The 23,068-nt window shown below is 42.3% G+C and overlaps 2 protein-coding genes across 6 annotated transcripts in view; one reads left to right on the top strand and one right to left on the bottom strand.

Moving 5' to 3' along the window:
• The window catches only part of Sdhd (succinate dehydrogenase complex subunit D), a 52,792-nt gene extending 32,865 nt beyond the window's left edge, over positions 1-19,927 (top strand). The window contains exon 3 of the mRNA XM_050156251.1: positions 19,683-19,927. Coding sequence (XP_050012208.1) covers positions 19,683-19,912 — 230 coding nt within the window. The 3' untranslated portion in view covers positions 19,913-19,927. The remainder of the gene's footprint in view (positions 1-19,682) is intronic.
• Il18 (interleukin 18) overlaps positions 448-23,068 on the bottom strand; it is a 67,643-nt gene continuing 45,022 nt past the window's right edge. For 3 of the 5 annotated variants that reach the window (XM_050156237.1, XM_050156236.1, XM_050156238.1), the window contains 3 exons: positions 10,885-11,022; positions 9,736-9,866; positions 448-1,063 (listed from right to left, as the gene is read on the bottom strand). In XM_050156237.1, coding sequence (XP_050012194.1) covers positions 839-1,063; positions 9,736-9,866; positions 10,885-11,022 — 494 coding nt within the window. In that variant the 3' untranslated portion in view covers positions 448-838. Of the gene's footprint in view, positions 1,064-1,681; positions 2,021-9,735; positions 9,867-10,884; positions 11,023-14,404; positions 14,491-23,068 lie in introns of all 5 variants that reach the window. The other 2 variants (XR_007594296.1, XR_007594295.1) reach the window with 2 other exon arrangements.

The following is a 23,068-nucleotide window of genomic DNA, read 5'->3' as shown; positions in this document are numbered from 1 at the left end:
ATCTGAGTTTGAGTCCTGGAACCTAGAACCTGAAACTCACACAAAGATGAAAGGATAGAATTGACTCCCCTCACCCAGGGTGGCATGTGCATACCCCATCATATACACAAGAGTCCTCTGGAAGGGGTCTGCAGAGATGGCTCAGTGGGTAGCGGGACTGACTGATCTTCCAGAGGACCTAGGTTCAATTCCCAGCATCCACGTGGAAGCTCACAACTCTCTGTTAATTTCTGTTTCAGGGAACATGACACCCTTTGAAAAAAACACTTCACGTGTATATACACACACATATATGTATATATATACATATGTATGTATGTATCTCCCCTCTGGAAGAGTAGCAAGTGCTCTTAATAACTGAGCCATCTTTCTACCCCAAAAGTGCTACTTAAAAATATCATAATTAGTATTATTTAATGGCATGTTGAGGTCATTATTAGTATTTATTTCACTGTCACGTGAATATATTTGCTGGAAACTTGATCACCAGTATAACCGTGTTGAGGTGGTGATATGTTTAAGAAGAGGTGGGAGGTGCACAGCTCCTGAGGCTTCCAGCATTGGACAGGGCTGAAGCCTCTCTCCAGAATTAGTTGCTGTGAAGTGAGGCTCACCCATGTGCTAATTCACATGCAGCTGATTCCTTTTATCTTGTATGCTGTAATGCAGCCAGGGCCATTCACCAGGATGTAGGAATTGGACTAGACACGTGAGACAGATGAACCTGTTTGCTTTATAAATTATGCAGCCTGGGGTATTTTGCTTTGGCTACACAGAATGGATTATCATAAGGCTCATGTAATCTAGTCATCTTTCTGGTACAAAAAATGCTTAATACCTAACTCTGAGGTAAGTCAGTAACAGTGAACATTACAGATTTATCCCCATTTTCATCCTTCTTTTTCAATGTGAGTTTGAAAAAATCACCCTCTTTTTCACAAGCTAGAAAGTGTCCTTCGTGCATTGAAGATTCAAATTGCCTCTTATTGTGTCCTGGAACACTTCTCAGAAAGAATATGAGATCACTTTTAGTACCATCGATACATTCAGGTGGATCCATTTCCTGTGGAGAAAACACACATTACATAGTTTTTGTTGTTGTTGTTGTCATAGTTTGTTTTTTGAGACAGGGTTTCTTTGTGTAGTAGTCCAGGCTGTCCTGGAACTAATTTTTAGTTCAGGGTGGCCTTGAACTTATGAAGATCTGCCTGCCTCTGACTCCCAAATGCTGGGATTAAAGACATGTGCCTCCACTGCCTGGCCCAACATTACATAAGTTTTGTTTCTTTGTTTGTTTTCAAGACAGGATTTTACTGTGTAGCTTTGGAACCTGTCCTGGAAATGGCTCTGTAGACCAGGCTGGCCTCAAACTCCACAGAGATCTACCTGCTTCTGCCTCCAGAGTGCTGGCATTAAAGGCGCGTGGCACCATCCCCAACTACATAATTTTTACAGATATAAGCAACTGGGCCTAGAGCGATGGCTTCCTGCTCAGGTCTCTCAGAGTCTGGTATTTGGCTCTTGCATCCACATGGGGAAGCTCACAAATGCCTAAACTCCAGCACCAGAGAATCCAGCTCCCCATTCTGGCCTCCAAAGAAACACATGGACACACAGTTGTGCATCAGAAAACAAATTTTTTTTANGTAGGAATTGGACTAGACACGTGAGACAGATGAACCTGTTTGCTTTATAAATTATGCAGCCTGGGGTATTTTGCTATGGCTACACAGAATGGATTATCATAAGGCTCATGTAATCTAGTCATCTTTCTGGTACAAAAAATGCTTAATACCTAACTCTGAGGTAAGTCAGTAACAGTGAACATTACAGATTTATCCCCATTTTCATCCTTCTTTTTCAATGTGAGTTTGAAAAAATCACCCTCTTTTTCACAAGCTAGAAAGTGTCCTTCGTGCATTGAAGATTCAAATTGCCTCTTATTGTGTCCTGGAACACTTCTCAGAAAGAATATGAGATCACTTTTAGTACCATCGATATATTCAGGTGGATCCATTTCCTGTGGAGAAAACACACATTACATAGTTTTTGTTGTTGTTGTTGTCATAGTTTGTTTTTTGAGACAGGGTTTCTTTGTGTAGTAGTCCAGGCTGTCCTGGAACTAATTTTTAGTTCAGGGTGGCCTTGAACTTATGAAGATCTGCCTGCCTCTGACTCCCAAATGCTGGGATTAAAGACATGTGCCTCCACTGCCTGGCCCAACATTACATAAGTTTTGTTTCTTTGTTTGTTTTCAAGACAGGATTTTACTGTGTAGCTTTGGAACCTGTCCTGGAAATGGCTCTGTAGACCAGGCTGGCCTCAAACTCCACAGAGATCTACCTGCTTCTGCCTCCAGAGTGCTGGCATTAAAGGCGCGTGGCACCATCCCCAACTACATAATTTTTACAGATATAAGCAACTGGGCCTAGAGCGATGGCTTCCTGCTCAGGTCTCTCAGAGTCTGGTATTTGGCTCTTGCATCCACATGGGGAAGCTCACAAATGCCTAAACTCCAGCACCAGAGAATCCAGCTCCCCATTCTGGCCTCCAAAGAAACACATGGACACACAGTTGTGCATCAGAAAACAAATTTTTTTTAAAAATGACTTTACCAATTTTTGTATGTGCACTATAATACTGAAAGTGTGTTACTAAACAACCTGAAGCAGCTTTACTTTTTTCAGGAGTTAAGAAAAAACTCTCTAAAGGTAGGAGTACTGACTGCTTCTCTTTCATTCCTAACTTCCTATTTTCCTGTCCATTCTGACCTTTTCCACCTCGCACCCTCATCAACACACAGGCCTCCTGGTTCCCCTATGCCCAGACCTTCCTTCTGTTCTCTTCCACCAAGGGAGTCCAGGTATGCTAATGATGAAGAGAAGTTCTAGCAGAGATGACCATCTCATCGGGCTAGTTTCAGTTCTTGTCTTCTTTAGTTGTCCTTAGCTAACATACTGATGGGCTCCCCGCTTTGGCTCAGTAGCTCTAGTTTCTGGATCATCAAGAGAGGTGTGGGAGGTGTCCGAATCTCAGCTCCTTCTTTCTGTGGTCCTGATACTACACGGCAGTGTGATTAGACCAGCAGCTGTTCTCCAGCTGAGTCTTGGGTTCCCCAATAGCCCAGCTGCACAGACTCATCTGTGGCCCCTGACTCTGCTTTCCTGCCAAGCACAACAGTGCACAGTGGTCTGTCCTTTCTGTCCTGAGTTTAGTACAAGCACTGATTCCTGTATGTTTTGTCCAGACACCAAGGTCCTAGTCAGGATTAGCTGACTAGAAACTGTAGTCTCTCCCACCAGAGCTGCTAGGAGTGCCTGGTTTTACCTATTCTCACATCTTGTCTCCCTTTCAGGATGTATTAGAAAATATTAGAACTGCCCAAGGTTCTTCCATATTAATTTTGGAGTTGATTTTGACCACATGGCAGTAAAAATCCCCATGATCCTATGGACTGACCAAGAAATCTCTAAAATTAAAAATGCATTCTATCTTTTTGAGATGCATAGAAGATTCAGAAGGTGTTCTTTCGACAGAACTAGTTAAATTGACAGCCATAGTTTTTGGATATTTACCAACCTAGTATGGGCCGTGACAGACGGTAGTATAAGTTGCCTTCTGATTAGTACCTGCTTCTGAAGCTGTGCCTGGTCAACTGTTTGTAGCCACACCTGTTGTCAACGACTTTGAAAGATTATATTTTGATATTGGCCCCTCGTATACACAAAGACTGCTTATAGCCGCTACTTTACAGGGAAAGACAGTGAGAGATCTTCTCTCCCAACAAAGAAATCAAGGCCCGGAGACAAGGGCTGCAGGGCCTCCTGGAAGCTGCTTTGGGTGTGGTCTTATGGCACCTCAGATTAGGCAGTGTTCTGATAGATAGCACACACAGTAAGCCCAGGGAAGAACAAGGAACCAGGAACTGTGCTGAAGTTGCAGGAGAGAGAAACAGTGAAGTAACAAATGTAGATCAAAGAAAGATGCCTAAGGGAATCAATCCCCTGCCAGGAATCGAGCAGAGGGATCAGGCCCCAAGACAATATATAGGGCAATCCAGCAGTCTGGGTCCCCCCCCCCCCCCAAGGAAATCCATTCAGGTCCTTTGCAGAGCAACCCCAGGCAATGCAGGGCTCAATCTCAGCTCTGCCTTTTACAGTTTAACTCCTGCAATGGGGATGCAAGCTCTCTCCACTGGGGTTTATGGATCTTTATGGGAAGGCACTGCAGGATTATTATTGGGGAGAGGTAGCACCATCATGCAAGGGGGATGCTTGTTGCTTCTGGAGTCATTGACTGCTGATTTTGAAGGAGAAATCAAGGATATGCCTCACTCACCTAATGGAGCCACTGTGGTAAAGACAGGCCAGAGATTTGCACAATTAATTTTACTTTCTAAAGTACAAATCAGAAATTAAGTCAAGGGAGGTAAGAGAGGAGAAGCTGGGTTTGATTCATCTGATACCTATTGGCTCTAAGCCATAGGTCCACAGTGACCAAACTCACTTTGTTTATAAATGGAAAAGGCGTTTCTGGTCTTCTGGATACTGGTGCGGATATTTCTGCTATAACTGCCAGTCGATGGCCTTTAAGCCTAAAATGGAGACTATTACACAGTTACAAGGGATTGATCAAACTCAAAATCTTGAACAAAGTAGCAATGAACTTCACTGGAGAGACGGAGAGGGCCATGAAGAAACTTTTCAGCCATACTTTTTTCCTCATTTACCTATAAATTTGTGGGACTGAGACATTATGAACCGAATTGGGGTATATTTATATTTCCTCAACACAGTTATTGCTAATCAAGTGTTTCAGCAAGGGCTGTTACCCAATCAAGGACTGGGCAAGGAAAATGAGGGAAGGATTGATCTTATCATACCTAGCAGAAGTGCTTCCAGGGCAGGATCAGAGTACTTTTAGGAGATGCCACTGTACTCCATACAGACCATTTATTTGGAAAAGTGACGAGCCTGTATGGGTTAACAGTGGCCTCTACCAGAAGGAAAATGACAAGCTGCCCAGCAGTTAGTGCAGGAACAGCTGGATAATGGTCACATCATGTCCTGGAATTCTCCCGTTTTTGTGATTAAAAAGAAGTCATGAAAATGGAGATTAATACATGATTTAAGAGATGTTAATGAGACCATGCAGCCCATGAGGGCTTTATATAGCCTGGATTGCCTTCTCCTACAGCTATACCAAAAAAAAAATACTCATAAGACTATTATAGCTTGAAGGGATTGTTTTTATACTATCCCTTTGGCATGCCAATGATTTGCATTTGGTGTTCTATCAGTTAATTTCAAATAGTCAATGGAGCATCTTGCCTCAGAGCATGGCAAACAGCGCTACATTATGCCAGAAATTTGTGGTTCAGGCTATGCAAAATGTTATAGACCAATTTCCACAAGTTTATATTGTCAGTCATATGGATGCTATCTTGCTTGCCTATAAAAATGAAGACGTTTTGCTTGAGACATGTGGACAACTTTGACAGAGTCTTACCCATGCAGGGTTAGTTATTGCCCCAGGGAAAGTGCAAAGGCACCTGCCTTGCCAGTATTTAGATCATGTGTTATCCTAAAGAAATGAAACCTCAGAAATTAGAAATTAGGAAGGATAGCTTACAGAATCTGAATGATTTTCATTGATTGTTAGGAGATATTCAATGACTGAGACATTATTTAAAATTCCCCACAGTGTTCCTTAAGCCATTAAGTGAAATTCTTTAGGCGAGCTGTGACCTGAATTCTACCAGAGAGCTTACAGACTCTGGTAGACAGGTACTGATACAGGTGAAATATGCAATACAAAACAGCAGGTACATTATATTAATTATGATCCACCTAGGCAGCATGTATATTACCTAAAAAACCTACTCCCACGGTGGTATTATGGCAAATGGTCTGCTTGTATGGATACACCATCCCATTTCGCCAGTCAAGGTATTAAACATTTATTTTGAAGCAGTAACTTGTTTAGTACAGAAGAACAGGATGGAATCTGGGTGATATTTTGGCAGGGAACCTACTGTGATCAATGTTTCTTACACTAAGCAACAGATTGATCCGTTATTTCTAAATAATGATTCTTAGGCAATTGTGTTTGCTCAATTTGAAGAGTAGACTGATAATCTTTTCCCAACTGATCGATTGCTGCAAATCACACAACTACATTTCTTTATTTTCCAAGAAAAATTGTAATGAAAGATCCCTTAAAGGATGCTAGGTTAGTTGTTACGGCTGGTTCTTCCAATGGAAGAGCAGCGTGTGTTGTTGATAGTAAAGGACACGTGGTGCAAACAGATCCAGCCTCAGCTCAGATAGTTGCTCTGCGAACTGTTGCTGTACTGTTTCAGCTATTTGCAGGTAAGGCATTTAATTTATGGATGGGCAGTAAGTACATTTTTAAAGCTCTTCATGTACTAGAAACAGTTCCATGCATTAGGACTAGTAATTATCAAGTTAAAATGGTGTTCCAACAAATTCAAGATGCCATTCGTGAAAGAAAATTGCCAGGCTTTCTGAATCACATTAGAGCAATTCAAATCTTCCTGTTCCGTTGGCTGACAAACTTACTCAGTTGATTGCTTTATCTCAAGTTGAGCTTGCTCAGTGATCACATATTCTACATCATTAAAATAGAATAAGTTTGAGAAAGCAATTTGGATTAACAAGAGAAATTGGTCATCAGATTGTTAAGCAATGTGATATATGCCCACAATTTTACCTGTACCTTTTCAGAAAGGCCTGCTTCCTAATCATTTTTGGCAAATAAATGTTACTCATATTGCAGAGTTTGGCAAATTAAGATATGTGCATGTGACAATCAATACATACTCAGTTTTATTTATGGCCACAGCACAGGCTAGAGAAGCTACTAACCATATGATAATCCATTGCTTAAGGTGTTTTTCATTTTTGGGAATCCCTAAAATTATAATGACGAACAATAAGTCTGTGTATGTTAGTAAAGCATTTCAGCAATTTTGTTCCCAATGGAACATTGAACATAAAACAGGCATTCCTTATAATCCTCAAGGACAAATAACTGTGGAGCATGTCCATGGCTCCTTGAAAACACAACTTCAAAAGAAAAAACAGGGGAGTTATACCCTCAGTCTGTGTTGGAAAGGACACGATCCTGTTTTAATGTGCCATTGGAGTCATGTTTGTGCTTTTTTTCACAGGAAGAAAATACTGTTGCAAAATAGAGAAGTGCCAGCACTGATGACATCATAGATGCTGGTGTCCCCATAGAAGAGTCGGAGTGAGGTTCCTGAGTCAGTGTTCCTGACTCCCTTGGTGTCATCATGCTGCTGCCTGAGAAGGGATGGGAGATGGTGGTGATGGTTGGTGAGTCCCAGCTCCTTGGTGGACCTACTGCACAAACTTCCAGACCTTAGTGAGTCCTATTTACTTTGGAGCTGGACTAAGAATGCTGACTGAATATTTGGTAGTTTATCCATATTGTATCTTAGGACACAGAACTCATTTTGCCAGTATGGTGTTCAATCTGCTGTTGAAATAAAAGGACTAAGAACTGAGACCTCAGAAAATTTCCCATCCAGGGGAAAGACACTTGCTAAAGCAATGGAACTCTATTATGGAAGCAAAGAGTGACTGAGCCCTCTTCAGAAATCAGGAGGAGTGGCATGAAAATTTTTGCTGCTACTCAGAGACTGGGATAGTTTGAACTTACCTCTGAAAGGTCAGAGCAGCAATGCAACTGAACTATAGGAGGAAAAAAAAAGACTCATAGCTCACCCATCACAGACACCTCCTCTTGTCTTTTGATTAGATTGGATTTTAGAGAAATGTGATTTGACAAATTGTGTGTTTATTGTTAATTTCCATACTAGAAATATGGTACTGAGCTGTCAATGCTCGCAACTGCTCTAATTAACTATGATGATGTTACTGATTAGAAAAAGATTATAACTTGTCCGAGAGAAATTTGACATGGAAAGTCCTTAGATTTGATATGTTTAATAAGACAAATTTGGATTTTGATGTAGCTAAAAACTGTTAAAGACATCTTAGACCAATTAAAAAAGTCCATCCCCTCTTGATCATCCTCTACTCTTTTCTAGGAGACATTGTACCCATAGGAGTATATGTATCACAAAGCATTATCTGCTTGCATACTACTGTGTAGTTGTTGGTGAACTCTCTTGACAGGAAGTTGGCTCAGAGGTGCACAGCGCCTACAGATGCACTTTCCCTTAACCCTTCATTTACAGAGGCTTGTAGTCAATGGCAGGTGGATCCCTCTCCCCAGCAATCTAAGACAGGACATACATGACAGAATGTATGATGGGTAAGTCTGGAGAGTGGAAGAGGATGCCCAAGCCAGGCACAGTCTGTCCTGTAGCAGAAGCACAGGCTTTATTAAATGAATTAAAAAGGGAGGAGATTGTGGAGGCCCACAGATACGAGTCCTGTTCCACCTTGACCAAAGGTCAGAGAGTTGGAACTTATTTTCACTCTTTCAAAGTTGTTGACAACAGGTTGGCTACAAACAAGATATCCTGACCTAGGCTGTGATTTCGTGGTCTTTTGGACACTAAGATGGCCCATAGAGGTGGATCCACTCCACCCTGACCAAAGGCCACAGAATTCAAGCCTATTCCTGCCCCTTCATTTTAAAACAGGAGGTTTGACATAGGGAGTGGCTGCCTACAGGATACTTGGTCTAGGGTGTATTCACTGCATATCCTGCCTAAAACACCAGAATGCTTAACTCAGGAAATAGTGGCTTGATGACTCAAATATTGAAGCAAGTATCTGTGGTTGTCCTTTGTGTCATGTTGAATGCAGTCTTTTTCCTTCTCCCTCCCCCTCACCTTTTGGATTGGGTTATATAAGCATATGGAAAATAAATGTGGGCAGATTCAGTATCCAGTATAGACTGTAGAGCCCTCCCAGTTCTCTGTCCCTGTGTTTCTTTCCTATCTTTGTTCCTCCTACCTAATTTTTCTAATCCACATACCCCTGCCCTGGAATGTACGAACCTGTCGAGGCTGGACCCCAGCAGTAAACCACAACTCAGGGAGAGATATCTAGGACCAAGCTGAAGTTTAAAATCTAAATGAGAAGTAATCCTTGAACACAAACTCTAGTGATATGACAGGGAAATGAAGTTGGCTTTTACCTGAAATCAGCCTATGCAAGGATGGATACAGTCTGCATTAATGGGAGACCCTGAGCATGGGTCCTGGTATAGTGACATGCACCTGTAATCGGTGCAGTAGAGATGGAAGGGTTAAAAGTTCCAGGCCACCCTCAACTACATAGTTTGAGATTAGTCTGGGATACAAGAAACCCTGTCTGAATAAAAAAAAAATTCAGCTGGGGCCTTGACTGATCATCCAGAGGTCCTGAGATCAGTCCCCAGCAGCCACATGGTGGCTCATTTATAATGAGATCTTATGACCTCTTCTGGTGTATAAGCAAAGCATGCAGACAGAAAACTGTGAACTAATAAATAAATACATGTTTAAAACAAACAAAAGAGCTTTCAGCCGTCTCTTCCTCTCTGACAGACTCAGAGACAAAATGAGACCACCAAGTATCAGCACACTAGACTGAAGGGGTGGACAGCTCCCCATACTCATCCACTTCAGTGGTTGTGTCTGCTCTTGGGCTCTAGACAAAAGGTTGGCCTGAGGATATCTGACGTTTATAATTTGTTCATTAAGATAACTAAAATCAAAGTGAAATTGAATCTTACCTTAAAAGAAATGCCTTTGTCCTTACAGGAGAGAATAGACATTTTTTCATGCTTCACAGAGAGGGTTACAGCCTTTCCCCTTGAGTGACAATCTGTATATGAATGTATTATCAGTCTGGTCTGGGGATTGGCTGAAATAAATATTAATAAATGAGACCATTAATTGGAATACTTACCCTCCCCCAAACTGGCATCTATAGAAGTTTAACCAAAGAATAGGCCAGTCACAACCATGCAGTGAAGGTTTGGCCTGAACAGACCTGAAGCCCAGCTGGCCACACTCCCCTTAAATCACACTTACAGGGTGTTATAAATCATAGGTGGGCAACATGAGTGTGTTAAAGTATTTGGAGTGTGTTAAAGATAGTTTGATATTTTTCCTGATTTCTGATATTTCTCTTGAGTGTGTTAAAGATATCACAAACCCTGCCGGATATGGATGTAGACACTTATAATCCCAGCACTCTGGAGGCAGTGTCAGGTGGATCTCTGTGAGTTTTAGGTAATCCTAGTCTACAAATTGAATTCCAGGATAGCCAGGGATACATAATAAGATCCTGTCTCAAATCAGAAATAAAGCCAATCATAAAACAGAAGGTTATTCTGAGCCTAAAGACTATGTTTAACTGTTGAATGTCCAATAGAGTATTAAAGCATTTGTTGAGGCAAAAAACTTAGGATAGGACTTTTTTGTTTTCAAGAATATACATTCAACTAGGCCCCAAACTGGGATATTTGGAACTTATGTCTTGAGAGACACTCTCATGCTCTGGTGGGAGAGATATTCATTTGAAATGCCTGTGTTTTACTTTTCATTTGAGTTTTGATGGTGTCAGCAGTATGCTCAGCTATAACCAGTGGGGATAAATGATCCAATTTGAGAAGGTTCTTCTATGGAGAATAAATTGATATAGGGGAACCGGTGATACTCCTATAGACCCAGAGAGGGGTCACCTCTACCAGTGTCTTTATTGCATCTAACCCCCCTCCCCTGCTCCATCTAAAAAAGGGTGCTCTCTAAAGTGTAATTCTGTTTACTACTGTGACTTTCCATTTAAGGACAGGACCTGACATTTGAAAATGTGGGCAGTAAATGGAGTGGGGAGAACGGGTGGGTCTCTGTGCTTTTAAATAGGCAGAGAAAAGTACCATGTTGGTCAGCATCGGGCATGTCCTCAAACACAGCTTGCCTTTCGCTGCCAATGACCAAGAGAACTTGGTAATTCATATCTCGTATTACACAGATTTTAGATCGTTTCTTGACAAAGTCGTCTGATTTCAGGTCTCCTATAACACACATTGAATCATTAATGGTAAGTTGTTTTATTAGATCCACAGACACACCTAGTAATTCTGTTTGTGGAGTCAGCACAACCCTCTGCTCTAGAAGCAGCAATGAGCAAGTTCCCCTGTTGAGCTTCACTGTGCTCCTAAGAGCACACGGGGTTTCCTGATTGCACTCGGAACTACTCTTTCTCCAAAGGTTCGAGTATTTTACTTCCTGGCCAGTCTCCTTTGTGTTCTTACACTTTCCTTCCCACTGTCCATGTTCTTAGATATCACAAAGCCCTGTAGTCTCCTTCCTCTGGGACCTCTTCCCTAGCTGATCTTCTGCCTGCCCTTCCCTTCATAACTGTGCCTAGTAGTGCTTCATTATACACTACTATAATGTTATACTACTATAATGTTAGTACCTTAAATCCTTAATCAGATGCAAGGCGGTGGTGCCCACACTTAATCCCAGCACTCGGGAGACAGAGGCAGGCAGATCTCTATGAGTTTGTGCCTGGTTTACAGAGCTAGTGCCAGGACAGCCAGGGCTACACAGAGAAACCCTGCATTGAAAAACTAAAAACCAAACCAAAACAACGAACCCCTCCCCAAAAAAAACAACCCCCCCCAAATCCTCAACCTACTTATGCAAATATGAGAGCTATGCCAGCACAGGCTGTCAATTGCCAGTCCTTGTTTCTGGTTGAGCTCTGTCTCTCACAACTGCAGTTTCAAGTCTNTCTCTCTCTCTCTCTCTCTCTCTCTCTCTCTCTCTCTCTCTCTCTCTCTCTCTCTCGTTGTGGATTATTCCTTTATTCCTTTACACTGTGTGAAGATGTGTCTTTGTGATTGGTTTAATAAAATGCTAAATGGCCAATAGCTGGCAGGAGGTATAAGGGGGACTTCTGGACAGAGAGCTCTGGGAGGAAGAAAGGTAGAGTTGCCAGGTGGAGGCTGAGGGAACAAACATTCAGGAGGAGAGAGAAAAGCCATGAGTCACATGGTAACACATAGATGAATAGAAATGGGTTAATTTAAATTATTAGAACTAGTTAGGAACAAGCCTAAGCTAAGGCCAGGCTTTCACAATTAATAATTGTTTGGGTGAAAATGTCACCCCTGCCTCTATTTGGGTGTAAAGTTCATTTTTAAGCCCCCCCCCCCGGGAGCTGCCTCTGTCTAGACTCCATCTTTGAGAAAGTCTGCCAAATGATGACCCCTCCCCAGAGATGCGCAAGACCACTCCCACAGGGTATTTAAACTGCCCCCCCCCCCCCCCCCCCCCCCCCCCCCCCCCCCCCCCCCCCCCCCCCGCCCCCCCCCCCCCCCCCCCCCCCCCCCCCCCGGAGAACAAACATGTGGTTTCCTGGTCTTCCTTCCCCATCTCCTCTCTGAGGGCCTGGAAAGCCATCCAGGAGTGCTGGCATCCATTAAACCTGGCCTTTTTCTAATTCAGTTTGATTTGGTCTGATTTGGACCATTGGGTCAGTGGAAAGCTTTATAGGGATGCAGAAACTTTTCAATAATGTCTCTATGTCATTTTTGTGAGCTGGCAACCCCCAAAAATCCATCTATTCTCTCTATATCTATATCTACATATTTAAATTATATATGTATATAATTTATTTATTTTTCAATACAGGGCCTTTTTGTATAGTCTTGGAAGTCCTGGAATTTTCTCTGTCGATCAGGAATGCCTCGAACTTAGAGATAAGTTCCCAAAGTGCTGGGATTAAAGGTATATTCCACCACACCAGGCTAGGGAATTATCTCTTGCTAGTACTCTTATAAACTCAGTGGAAGGACCATTTAGGCTTTGATTTTCCAACCTGAAGTTCTGCTCCCAAGATTTTATTCTGAATAAACAGTCAGACACATGTGCTGATGCTGTTGTACAAGAATGCTGCTGGGTGTGCTGCACACTCGTGACCCTACACTCGGGAGGTGAAGGCAGGAGGGTCACAGTTTGAGGGCAGTCCAGGTGATTCTCGGTTAGTGTAGGCTACATAATAGCAACCAGTGTCAAATCAAACCAGACAACAGAAATATAATCAGCAGAAGTAAGACAGAAACAACCTAAGTCAGTTAGCCGAGGAATTCAAGTTTTAATATGCTCACCCATAGAATTACCTGAATATAATGCAACTGTAATTATTAACTACCCCCTGGACATCTCTATGGACAGTTTTCCCCAGCAGACAATAGACGTGTCTAAGTATCTTCTAATTTGCAAAGAGAGAAAAATAAATTTATACTTTACCATCATCTTCAGCTAAAGGGAGGAATAGAGAAATATAATATATTAAATTATATCCTTCAGCTCATCATGTCCCCTCCCCTCACTTTTAAACTCTGTTCTTCCTTCCATTACCCCCCCCCCTCCCCTCCTTTTCACGGTCTTACTAAAATGCTCTGGCTGCCTTCCAACTCACTTTGTAAACCAGGTGTCCTCCAACTCACAGATATTCACCTGCCTCTTCTTCTTATGTGCTAGGATTAAAGGCATGTGACACCATGCCTGCCCCCATTCCTCACCCCTAAACTCTGTATAATGGTGATGGGCTCTGTTGACCTCCATTAGGAATATCACATGGCGAGCATTCAGGAGCCCATAAAATTAAGCTTATTAGGGTTTGTGTGTACACAAGTATGTTAGGTTTAAACTTAAATCTAGGGCTAGAGAGATGATCAAGTTCTTAAAACACTGACTGCTCTTCCAAAGGACCACGGTTCAATTCTCAGCTCACAACCTTCTGCAACTCCAGTTCCAGGGGATCCACACCCTTTTATGGCCTCCAAGGATACTGCATGCACATATTGCACAGACATACATGCAGGAGAAACAAGTACACACATAAAATAGTAATAATTAACATTTTAAATCCAGGATTTGTAATTTCAGTACATAGCTAAAGTATTTTTTAATAAAGTGGCAAACTTTCCTTTTATGCTTATTGTTTAAATACAAGACATCTAAGGATTTTCCATGAAGCTTCCAAAGAAAGCTGAACTTTCAGTGAAGTCAAGTTTCCCAAGGAATCTTAGAAGGATTATTATTTTTTTTGGTCAAATCTATTAACATGAATGGTGTAGACAGAACTCTAGGCCTAGAATCTCATAAATTGCATTTGTTTTGGGAAGCAGTTTTTCCTCAGTGGTACATTTTCATGAGGGCACCAGACACCATTTTGGTGACAAACTGCTGGAGTGTCAACTCAGGACGTGGGGCAGGGCACTGGAGCTAGGAAATCCGTTTTGTTTTTTAGCAGTCTTAGTGTGTCATTGACATTTCAGTAGAATTTGATGACAAATAGGAATCCAAGCTCACTTCTTGATTTCATTTCTAGTTGAAAATCTGTACCCGAGACCCACATTTGTCTTAATCGTTTAGACTTACGTGTAAAGTAGAGTGTGTTGTCAATAAATGCCATTTCCCTGAAGTTGATGCATGAGCCTTCTTCCAATATGGCAGACAACATTATTCTAAGGAAAGCAAAGAGTCACCCATGAAGAGGCAGAGATTGCTCTTTGTACACATAAAATGAACAGACCTCTTACCTTCTTTTTTTTTTTAGATTTATTTTTGTTTGCATGTATGTCTGTGCACCACAGGCATGCAGTTCTCATGGAGGCCAGAAGAGAGCATTGGATCCCCTCCAACTGGAGTTACAGATGGTTGTGAGGCACCATGTGGGTGCTGAAACTGAACCTCAGTCCTCTGGAAGAGTAGCCAGTGCTTTTAATGGTTGAGCCATTTCTCCAGCTCCTTAATACTGCCTTCTAAACCTTCGCATTGGAAAGTCATTTATCATTCAGTATGCTGATGGAAACTGTGATGTTTAATACATGTGAAGCAGGAGTCTGTAGCATGCATGTTTATGTTCTTTACAAACCCTTAGCTATTTGGAACCAGGCGAATGCTGTTTCATAATATTTTAAAGGGTGACTCCTAGCGAATACTGGCTAGGAGTGCTATGAATCCCTAGTGAAAATATGGCTCCCTAGTGAATGATTAGTTTTGTGTTAACTGGGGATGCTAGAAATACTGGGGACCAGTTCTATCTGAACTGAAAAGCCAGTGGCCTCCTGTAGATGAGATGCTGAAGGTTCGTGACCTCACTGCTACAGTGGTAAAGAAGAGGAGGAGACAGAGGTGGCATTTCCACCTGGTGTTTGGGGCAGGGTGGGGGAAAGCAGAGAGGTTCTGACATTTGGTGGGTTTCCTCCAAAGGCAGCAGCAGCTTTTGACCTGAAGTCTGGCTTGTCTGTGTTTGTGCATGAGCATTACATAAACATGATGTTTCTGCAAAAATCTCTGTGTATTTGCTTTCCCCCTTTGCCTCACCCTACTCTATATTTCTATGTATATGTCCTTCCAGAATTTTGTCACGGGGTAAGGGTTTGCCATGGAGTCCTAAGTATGAGAAATCTGTGACTTTGGGGAGAAAAACAAGACATATTTATTCTCATTTATTTCTAAGCTGAAATGTAGCCCTCCTCCTGGGGTTATGAAGGAACAAACCACAGTGCCTTGACCCTGCTACTAGTTGAAATGCTCACTTATTAGCAGCCATTGTAGGTCCCAGGAGTCTTGAGATGGTTTAAGCTTTATCACCTGAAATTTCTTTAGTAGATCTTGTTGCTTTATGTATCAATTAGGAGCACAAAAAACAGTACTTTTTTTTTACAAGAATGGTCTGGAGTTCAAGGCTATGTAGTAAGATGCTACCTAAGGCCCTGCCTCAAAAACCGCCTCCTTGGCTTTTAATAACTATCTAATTTAATGAGTTTCCTGCATGTACTTTAATGTGTTGATGACGAACTTGATGAAAGCAGCCTCCTCAGGTCTCTCTGGTCCTTCCCGTGGTTACTGGAAGGTTCTCTTGACACCTTCCTCTCCTGAAGTAGCAAAGAGACTTCTCTGAATTTCTCTGTTTCCTGAAGGCGGGTCCACTAAAGAGGAACACAATTACCTTCAATCATTGACTTCTCTGTTTTTCCCTATAGAGATGGGGTCCTGTAGAAATCATAGTCCTCCTGCCTCAGCTGCCGCAGTGTTGGGATCCCATGTGTGGCCTCCTTGTCTGCATCTGACTCTGTGGTCAGGCTCCCCCAACAGTATTTCATCCTGCTTTAAAATCACCTGCAAGCCTTTTACTTCCTCCCTGAGGAAGGAATCCCAACTTTGCCCCTCTGGTTTTGGTAAGTTATAATGTTTCAGGTAGCTCAGGTGCTTGCACATGTTAATTGTCTCTTGTAGCCTTTGCTCCCGATAATCTGTTGACTGCAGTCTTATTTCAGCAGACTCAAAATTGGGACCTTCAGGGGAAGACTTGGAACTTCCCCTACACCACAGCAGGTTCCAGGGAGCAGCTGTTGCCCTGTGTGGTGAGGAAGTTAATGAATGGAGCTCCCAGGACTGTGTCTGAGTCACAAGTGTTAATTGTTTTTATGGTTTGTAGGCACCAAGAATCGTGATGAGAGTTGGTGTCTATGTGTCAGTGCTGGAGGTGGGGCCTTGTGGAGGAGCCCACAGGAAGGAATGGATTAGTGCTTTTTTCAAGAGAGGCCACTTTAAAGAAGATTTATTTTAACTCTCTCTCTCTCTGTCTCCTGTGTGTGATTGTGTGTGTGTGTGTGTGTGTGTGTGTGTGTCTGTGTCTTTGGATCCCCTGGAGCTCTAGTTACAAATGGTTACATATCAACTGTATTTATTACTTAAGTCTCTCTTTTTCTCTCTCTCCCTCTTTCTTGCTGCTTCTTCCTCTAAACTGTCTAACTTTAGGTATTCTCTTATAGGTATAAGAAAATGGAGTTAAACAGTACTATTTAGAGGAATATTTATAAATCTGTACTTTTAAGAACTCGTTAATTTTTTTATAGCATAATCTGAGACCAAACACTTACGGTAGAAGAAAATAAAACTCATTTGAAAAACTCAATTTTAACGAAACCAACCTAAAGTATTAGTTACATGGTAGATGTTTACCTACTCGACCTAGCTACAGTTCCTTATATCCAAAGGAGAATAGTTATCAAGCCTATTTCATATTCTAATCAATAAACGGATAAAGGAACTGAATGTGCAGTTTTCAGTGAACTACAAATGGCTGAAAAATACATGAAAAGGACGTTCACAGCTTTAGCTGCCAGAGAAACACGAATTAAAAATGCATTGAGCTGCTGGAGAGATGGCTCAGTGCCGAGAGCATGTACTGCTCTTGCAGAGAATCTGAGTTCAGTTTCCAGCACCTACATCAGGTGGCTCACAATTGCCTATAATCACCATCTTCAGGTGACCGGATGTCTCTGGCCTCCGTGGGCGCTAATACTCACAGGCCCACCCTCCACAGTTGCACAAGCACACACATGATTTAAAACTATAAAAAACCAAATACTATAAAATTACACTGAGTTTTCATTTCACCCCACTCAGAATTCCTATCATCAAGATAACACAAGAACAAAATAGAAAGGAAATTTCTAACAAAGCTGGCAGGATGCAGAGAAAATAGAATCCTTCTATGTTCCTGGCAGAAATGTAGCTTATTTTAATCTCTCTGGAAACCACAATGAAGGTCTCTCTCTCTCTCAAAAACAACAAGTAGAATTATCATATTATCCTGGTGTATCACTCCTGGGTATATACCCAAATAAATCAAAGCCACACACAGCGGGGATACCTGTATATATATCTGTGTTACTCATAGCACTGTTCCCGGGGCCAAGTTATAGAATCAGTTGGTGTTCACCAGCAGATGAATAGATAAAGATGCATATTCACACAATGGAGTATTATTCAGCCATACAGATGGATGAATTACATTTCTTGGTGGAAAAATGATTGAAACCAGAAGTCACCATCTTAAATGAAATAAGCCAGACTCAGAATGACAAGCATATTTGTTGTTAGTTTATAATGGCTCATGTTGTCTTCTCTAATATTATATATGTCTTTCTTTCTTTCTTTCTTTCTTTCTTTCTTTCTTTCTTTCTTTCTTTCTTTCTTTTTCTTTCTTTTTTGTTTGTTTGTCGAGATAGGGTTTCTCTGTGTAGTCCTGGCTGTCCTAGAACTTGCTCTATAGACCAGGCTGGCCTCAAACTCAAAAAGATCCACCTGCTTCTGCCTCCTGAGTGCTGGGAATAAAGGCATATCCATCACTGCCCAGCTCATGTTTTTTAAAAATCATTTTCCTGGAATACAGCAAACATTATGATTAAAAATTGGATTTTTAAATTACTAGTATTTACTATAGTGAATAATTATTCATTGAGCTGAGAGGACTTTACCCTAAAAATACTACTGCCATGGCTGGAAAGACAGATCAGTATTTAAGAGCACTGACTGCTCTTCCAGAGGACCCAGGTCCATTCTTAGCATCCACAGGGTAGCTCACAACCATCCACAACTCCAGTTCCAGGGGATCCAATGCCCTCTCCTGGCCTCCACAGGCAGCAGTCGTACAAGCAGGCAAAACATCCATATAGATAAAATAAATCAATTATTTATGAATTTACCACTCCTAAATGGGTCTGGTGGTACATGTCTGTACTCCCACCCTCAAGAAGCCAGAGCAATAGGATCATGCATTAGAAAGAGGCCACCATAGGCTGCATAGTAGGACAGAAGGACCTTGTCTCAAAAAACAGAGGTTGGGGATGTGGCTCAGTGTTTTAGAGCTTGGCTGAGATGCACAAGGCTCTGGCCTTTAAAAATTACAATAACAACATCGAAACAAAACACTCTTCCCATAGGTCTTGAACTTGTTTACACTTTAATTACTAGAAATGTAATATCAGTCAACCGTGGGGCTAGAAGCTGTATGAAACTGCCATTTAAAAATCTTTTTGCTTTTGACCAATTTTCGTTGGTGGATTCTTCTGTTAGATTTAGCAGAGTGGTTCTGAAATATATGGGACTGAAAAAACATCCCTAAAGTCATACGCACAGTTTTAATGTTTATGTCTGTGTACAATTTTCTGGGTCGGAACTTCATCCTTTTGTCGGGTTCCCTTACAGCTACCGGGCGGTGGTGGCGCACACCTTCCCTCCTAGCACTTGGGAGGCAGAGGCAGGCAGATCTCTGTGAGTTCAAGACCCGTATGGTCTACAAAACAAGTTCCAGGACAGCCCGAGCTGTTATACAGAGAAACCCTGTCTCAAAAAAAAAAAAAAAAAAAAAAAAAAGAAAGAAAAGAAAAAGGGCCTGTGTTGTGTTTCATTTGTCTAAAGGCAGCCCTTGTGTTTCATTTGTTGGCATTGAATTGTAAAAGGGGGCAGAAGAACATAACCTTCAAGGTATTCTGAGACCTGTGCTTCTCTTTCATTTGGCCAGCTTAGGCTGTTTTTAGAACATACTGCACTTTCTCTAAAGATTACACAGTTATTAGTATCATTATTATTTTAAAGAGGTCCATTAGTGATCGCTAAGTTACACTCGCGTGATACCTGTTTCAGTGAAGTCCAAGACTACCTGTATTCCACAGATACGTAGCCTGCCTTCTTGCCTTTAGGAAAGTGTCTTGTGCTCAGAGACATGACGGATATGCCATCTGATTCTGCATTCAGCATGGGTCTGCTGGCATACTGTTTACGTGCTGACTGTGTAAGCCATCGCGTGATTGGTTGACGTGTTTGTCCTTCCTCACCTCTGTGAATCTCCTCTTTCTTGTAGCTGGTTCCAAGGCTGCCTCTCTCCACTGGACTAGTGAGAGAGTTGTCAGTGTTCTGCTCCTGGGCCTGCTCCTGGCTGGGTACTTGAGCCCCTGCTCTGTGGTAGACTACTCCCTGGCTGCAGCCCTCACCCTGCACAGCCACTGGCAAGTACAACAGTCCCTCTGCATTGTCTGTTTGGTCTGTTGGCTGCAAGTCTGTCTGTCTGTTCATGAAGAAAGCACTGATTGAGATTCTCAAGACTTCTAGAAAACTTAAAAACATGCAAACAACTAGCAGTGATGAAATAGATCCTGGTACGTGGGAAGTTTATTGATATTTAAATTATTTTGAGTCAGGATAACAGGACTGGCCTTAAACTTGAAATTGTCTTGACTCAGCCTCAAGTGCTAGGATTGCATATGTCCACTTTTGTCCTAGCTACTTTTCTGTTGCTGTGAAGAGACCCTACGACCAAGACTTTATTTGGGACTTAGAGTTTCAGAGGGTGAGTCCACGACTGTCGTGGTGGGGAGCACGACAGCAGGCAGGTGTGGCTCTGGAGCCGTAGCTGAGAGCTCACATCTTGATCCATAAATAGAGCAGAGAGAGAGCTCTGGGATGGTGAGAGTTTATTGAAACCCCACAGGCGCCCCCAGTGACACCTCCTGCAAGGCCACATCTCCTAATCCTCCCCAAAGAGTTCCACCAGTTGGGGACTAAGTAGTCAAGTACTCAAATCACCACAATCAGAGTGCCCTGCATGCATCCCTCTGCTTTTTGCTTTCTTAATTTTAGTTATCTTTGACTCCCAATCTCTTCCTCCTGTATCCTTTTTTTTTTTTTTTGAGACAGGGTCACTTGTAGCCAAGTATGACATTGAACTCCTGATCCTCCTGCCTGCAGCTTCCAAGTACTGGGACCACAGACCTGTGTTGTCAAGTCTAGCCTTCTCCTGTACACTTTTTGAAATGGATGGTCTTTCACTCTGCACAGCTGGCTGACCTGGAACTTAGTAGGTGGTCTAGGCTGTCCTTGAGCTCTGCCTCCCTTGTCCTGGGATCACAGGTGTGCACTGCCATACCTGGCTCATCCTCGTGCCATGCGAATTATTGACATTCCATTGTGTCCTTTTTTAAAAAAAATTATTTATTTATTATATATACAGTGCTCTATCTGCATGTATGCCTGCAGGTCAGAGTAGAGTACCAGATCTTATTACAGTTGGCTGTGAGCCACCATGTACTTGCTGGATATTGAACTCAGGACCTCTGCAAGAGCATCCAGTGCTCTTAACCTGACGCATCTCTCCAGCACCGCCATAGTGTTCTTACTTATTCAGACCTCATATCTGCTCACCATCCTTAACCACAGCATTAATCTCTATATTAACCCCCCTTGTGCTTGATGCCGACACAGCAGCCCCACTATCCTGTTAAAATGTGAGAACCTGGTGCAGTTATTTCTTGTTTTTTTTTTTTTTTTTTTTTTTTGTGACTTCTGCTTGAATGTGTGTATGCATGCAAACTCTAAGGACAGTGCCCATGGGGACCAGAAGAGGGCACCAGATTCATTCTCTCTTTCTCCTTCTCTCCCCACCTTCCCTTCCCCTCCCCTCTCCTCTTTCTCACACACACACCACATACACATTCACATTAATAGTGCGGTGCTTATGGTGGCGAAAAGATGCCAGCAGATAAACACACACACACACACACACACTCACACACTCACACACATTTGTTGAAACTAACATTTAAGAACAGCCTTAGCAGATAACCCCACCCTATAACCTATATGTCTATAACCCCAGCCATTTAGAGACAGAGACAAGAAAACGAGTTTGAGACCAGACTGCTCTACATAGCAAGTCCCTGTCTCAACAACAAAAACAAACCGAAAAGATGAAGCAGAGGAAAAAAAAAGCTTTTCTATAGCTGCCTTATAATTTTAGAATTGTCCAAAATGAAAATGGATTCTGATTGCATTAGTGTTTGCCTCTTTTTTGAGGCAAACTTTTTTGAGACAAGGTTTCTATGTAGTCTTCGGCTGTCCTGGAACTTGTTCTGCACCAGAATGGCCTGGAACTTCAGGGATCTGTCTGCCTCTGCCTCTCAAGTGCTGAGATTACAGGGGTTCTCCCCACCTCCATGCTCTGTTGGCATTGTGTTATATGATGTCCTAGTCAATAAACGTCTTAAACAGGGAAGTGAGTTAGTAGACAGCATGAAGCTTATGAAAAAATATTAGTCACAGGAGAGCGGACCTGTGGGATGGGGACACAGCTTTCTCTATGGGTCAGTCCCATGGCATTGCGAATCCCCACATCTGCTGCTCAATTTCTCAGCTGCAGACACTGAGCAGAGGGTAAGCTGGCACTGAGCCAGCTGCAGCAGTCAGTGCCAGGTGCTCCATTCTGTCTGGAACTTCCTCTCTCTGCTGTCACCAGCACGAGTGACAAGGAATGCCGTGACAGCCAACTGTAAAGGAAAGGGATGGAGACAGGGACTTGGAGAGGTGGCAAAACTCTCCTGGGGCGATGATTTGGGATGAATTTAATTATAATTGGGAGGTGATTTGAAATGAATTAGTTCTAATTTGAAGGTGATTTGGAATGAATTAGTTCTGTGCTCTTAAACAAAGGGACAGAGTTGAGATTGTGTGACTGCTAATGAATTATCCGGAGACTAGTTGGTAATAGTCTGTGCCAAAGTCCCTGAGTCAGGGCTCTCTAGAGTAGCAGATTGGACACAGTGAATCTCTCTCTCTCTCTCTCTCTCTCTCAACATATATATAAAGGAGATTTGTTAGAATGATTTACAGGCAGTGATCTAGCTAATCCAACAATGCTGGCTATGAATGAGACATCCAAGAGTCCAGAAGTTGCTCAGTCCCCAAGGCTGGATGTCTCAGCAGGTCTTCAGTAGACGCTGGAATCCCAAAGGTGAAGGCTGCAAGGCCAGTGAAGGAATGGACTTGCTAGTAAGGCGAGAGCAAGCAGGCAAACAGCAGAAGCTTCCTTCTTCCCTGTCCTTATATAGGTTTCCAGCAGAAGGTGTGGTCGGGGTTCAGATGTGGCTTGACACCTCAAGATCTGAATTGAAGACCCAAGTCTTCCTGCCTCATTATGGTCAAAACCTGTGTCTTTACACCTCGAAAGTTCAGACTAGAAATGGATTCATTCACTTGAAAAACAAGCAAAAAAAATCTCTCACAGGTGTGTTCTCCATTTCTGGATTGTAGTTTATTCCAGATGTTGACAAGTTGTCAGTTAAAACTAGCTACCACGAAGTCCATTTCTTTTCTTTTCTTTTTTTTTTTTTTTTTTTTTGGTTTTTCGAGACAGGGTTTCTCTGTGGCTTTGGAGCCTGTCCTGGAACTTGCTCTGTAGACCAGGCTGGTCTCGAA

Source organism: Alexandromys fortis, unplaced genomic scaffold (genome assembly GCF_014885135.2).
Source record: "Alexandromys fortis isolate MF-2015 unplaced genomic scaffold, M_Fortis_MF-2015_v1.1 scaffold_89, whole genome shotgun sequence".
In the NCBI taxonomy this organism is placed as follows: domain Eukaryota; kingdom Metazoa; phylum Chordata; class Mammalia; order Rodentia; family Cricetidae; genus Alexandromys; species Alexandromys fortis.
Note: the sequence above shows the minus strand (reverse complement) of the source record. Positions and strands in the feature narration are given on the sequence as shown.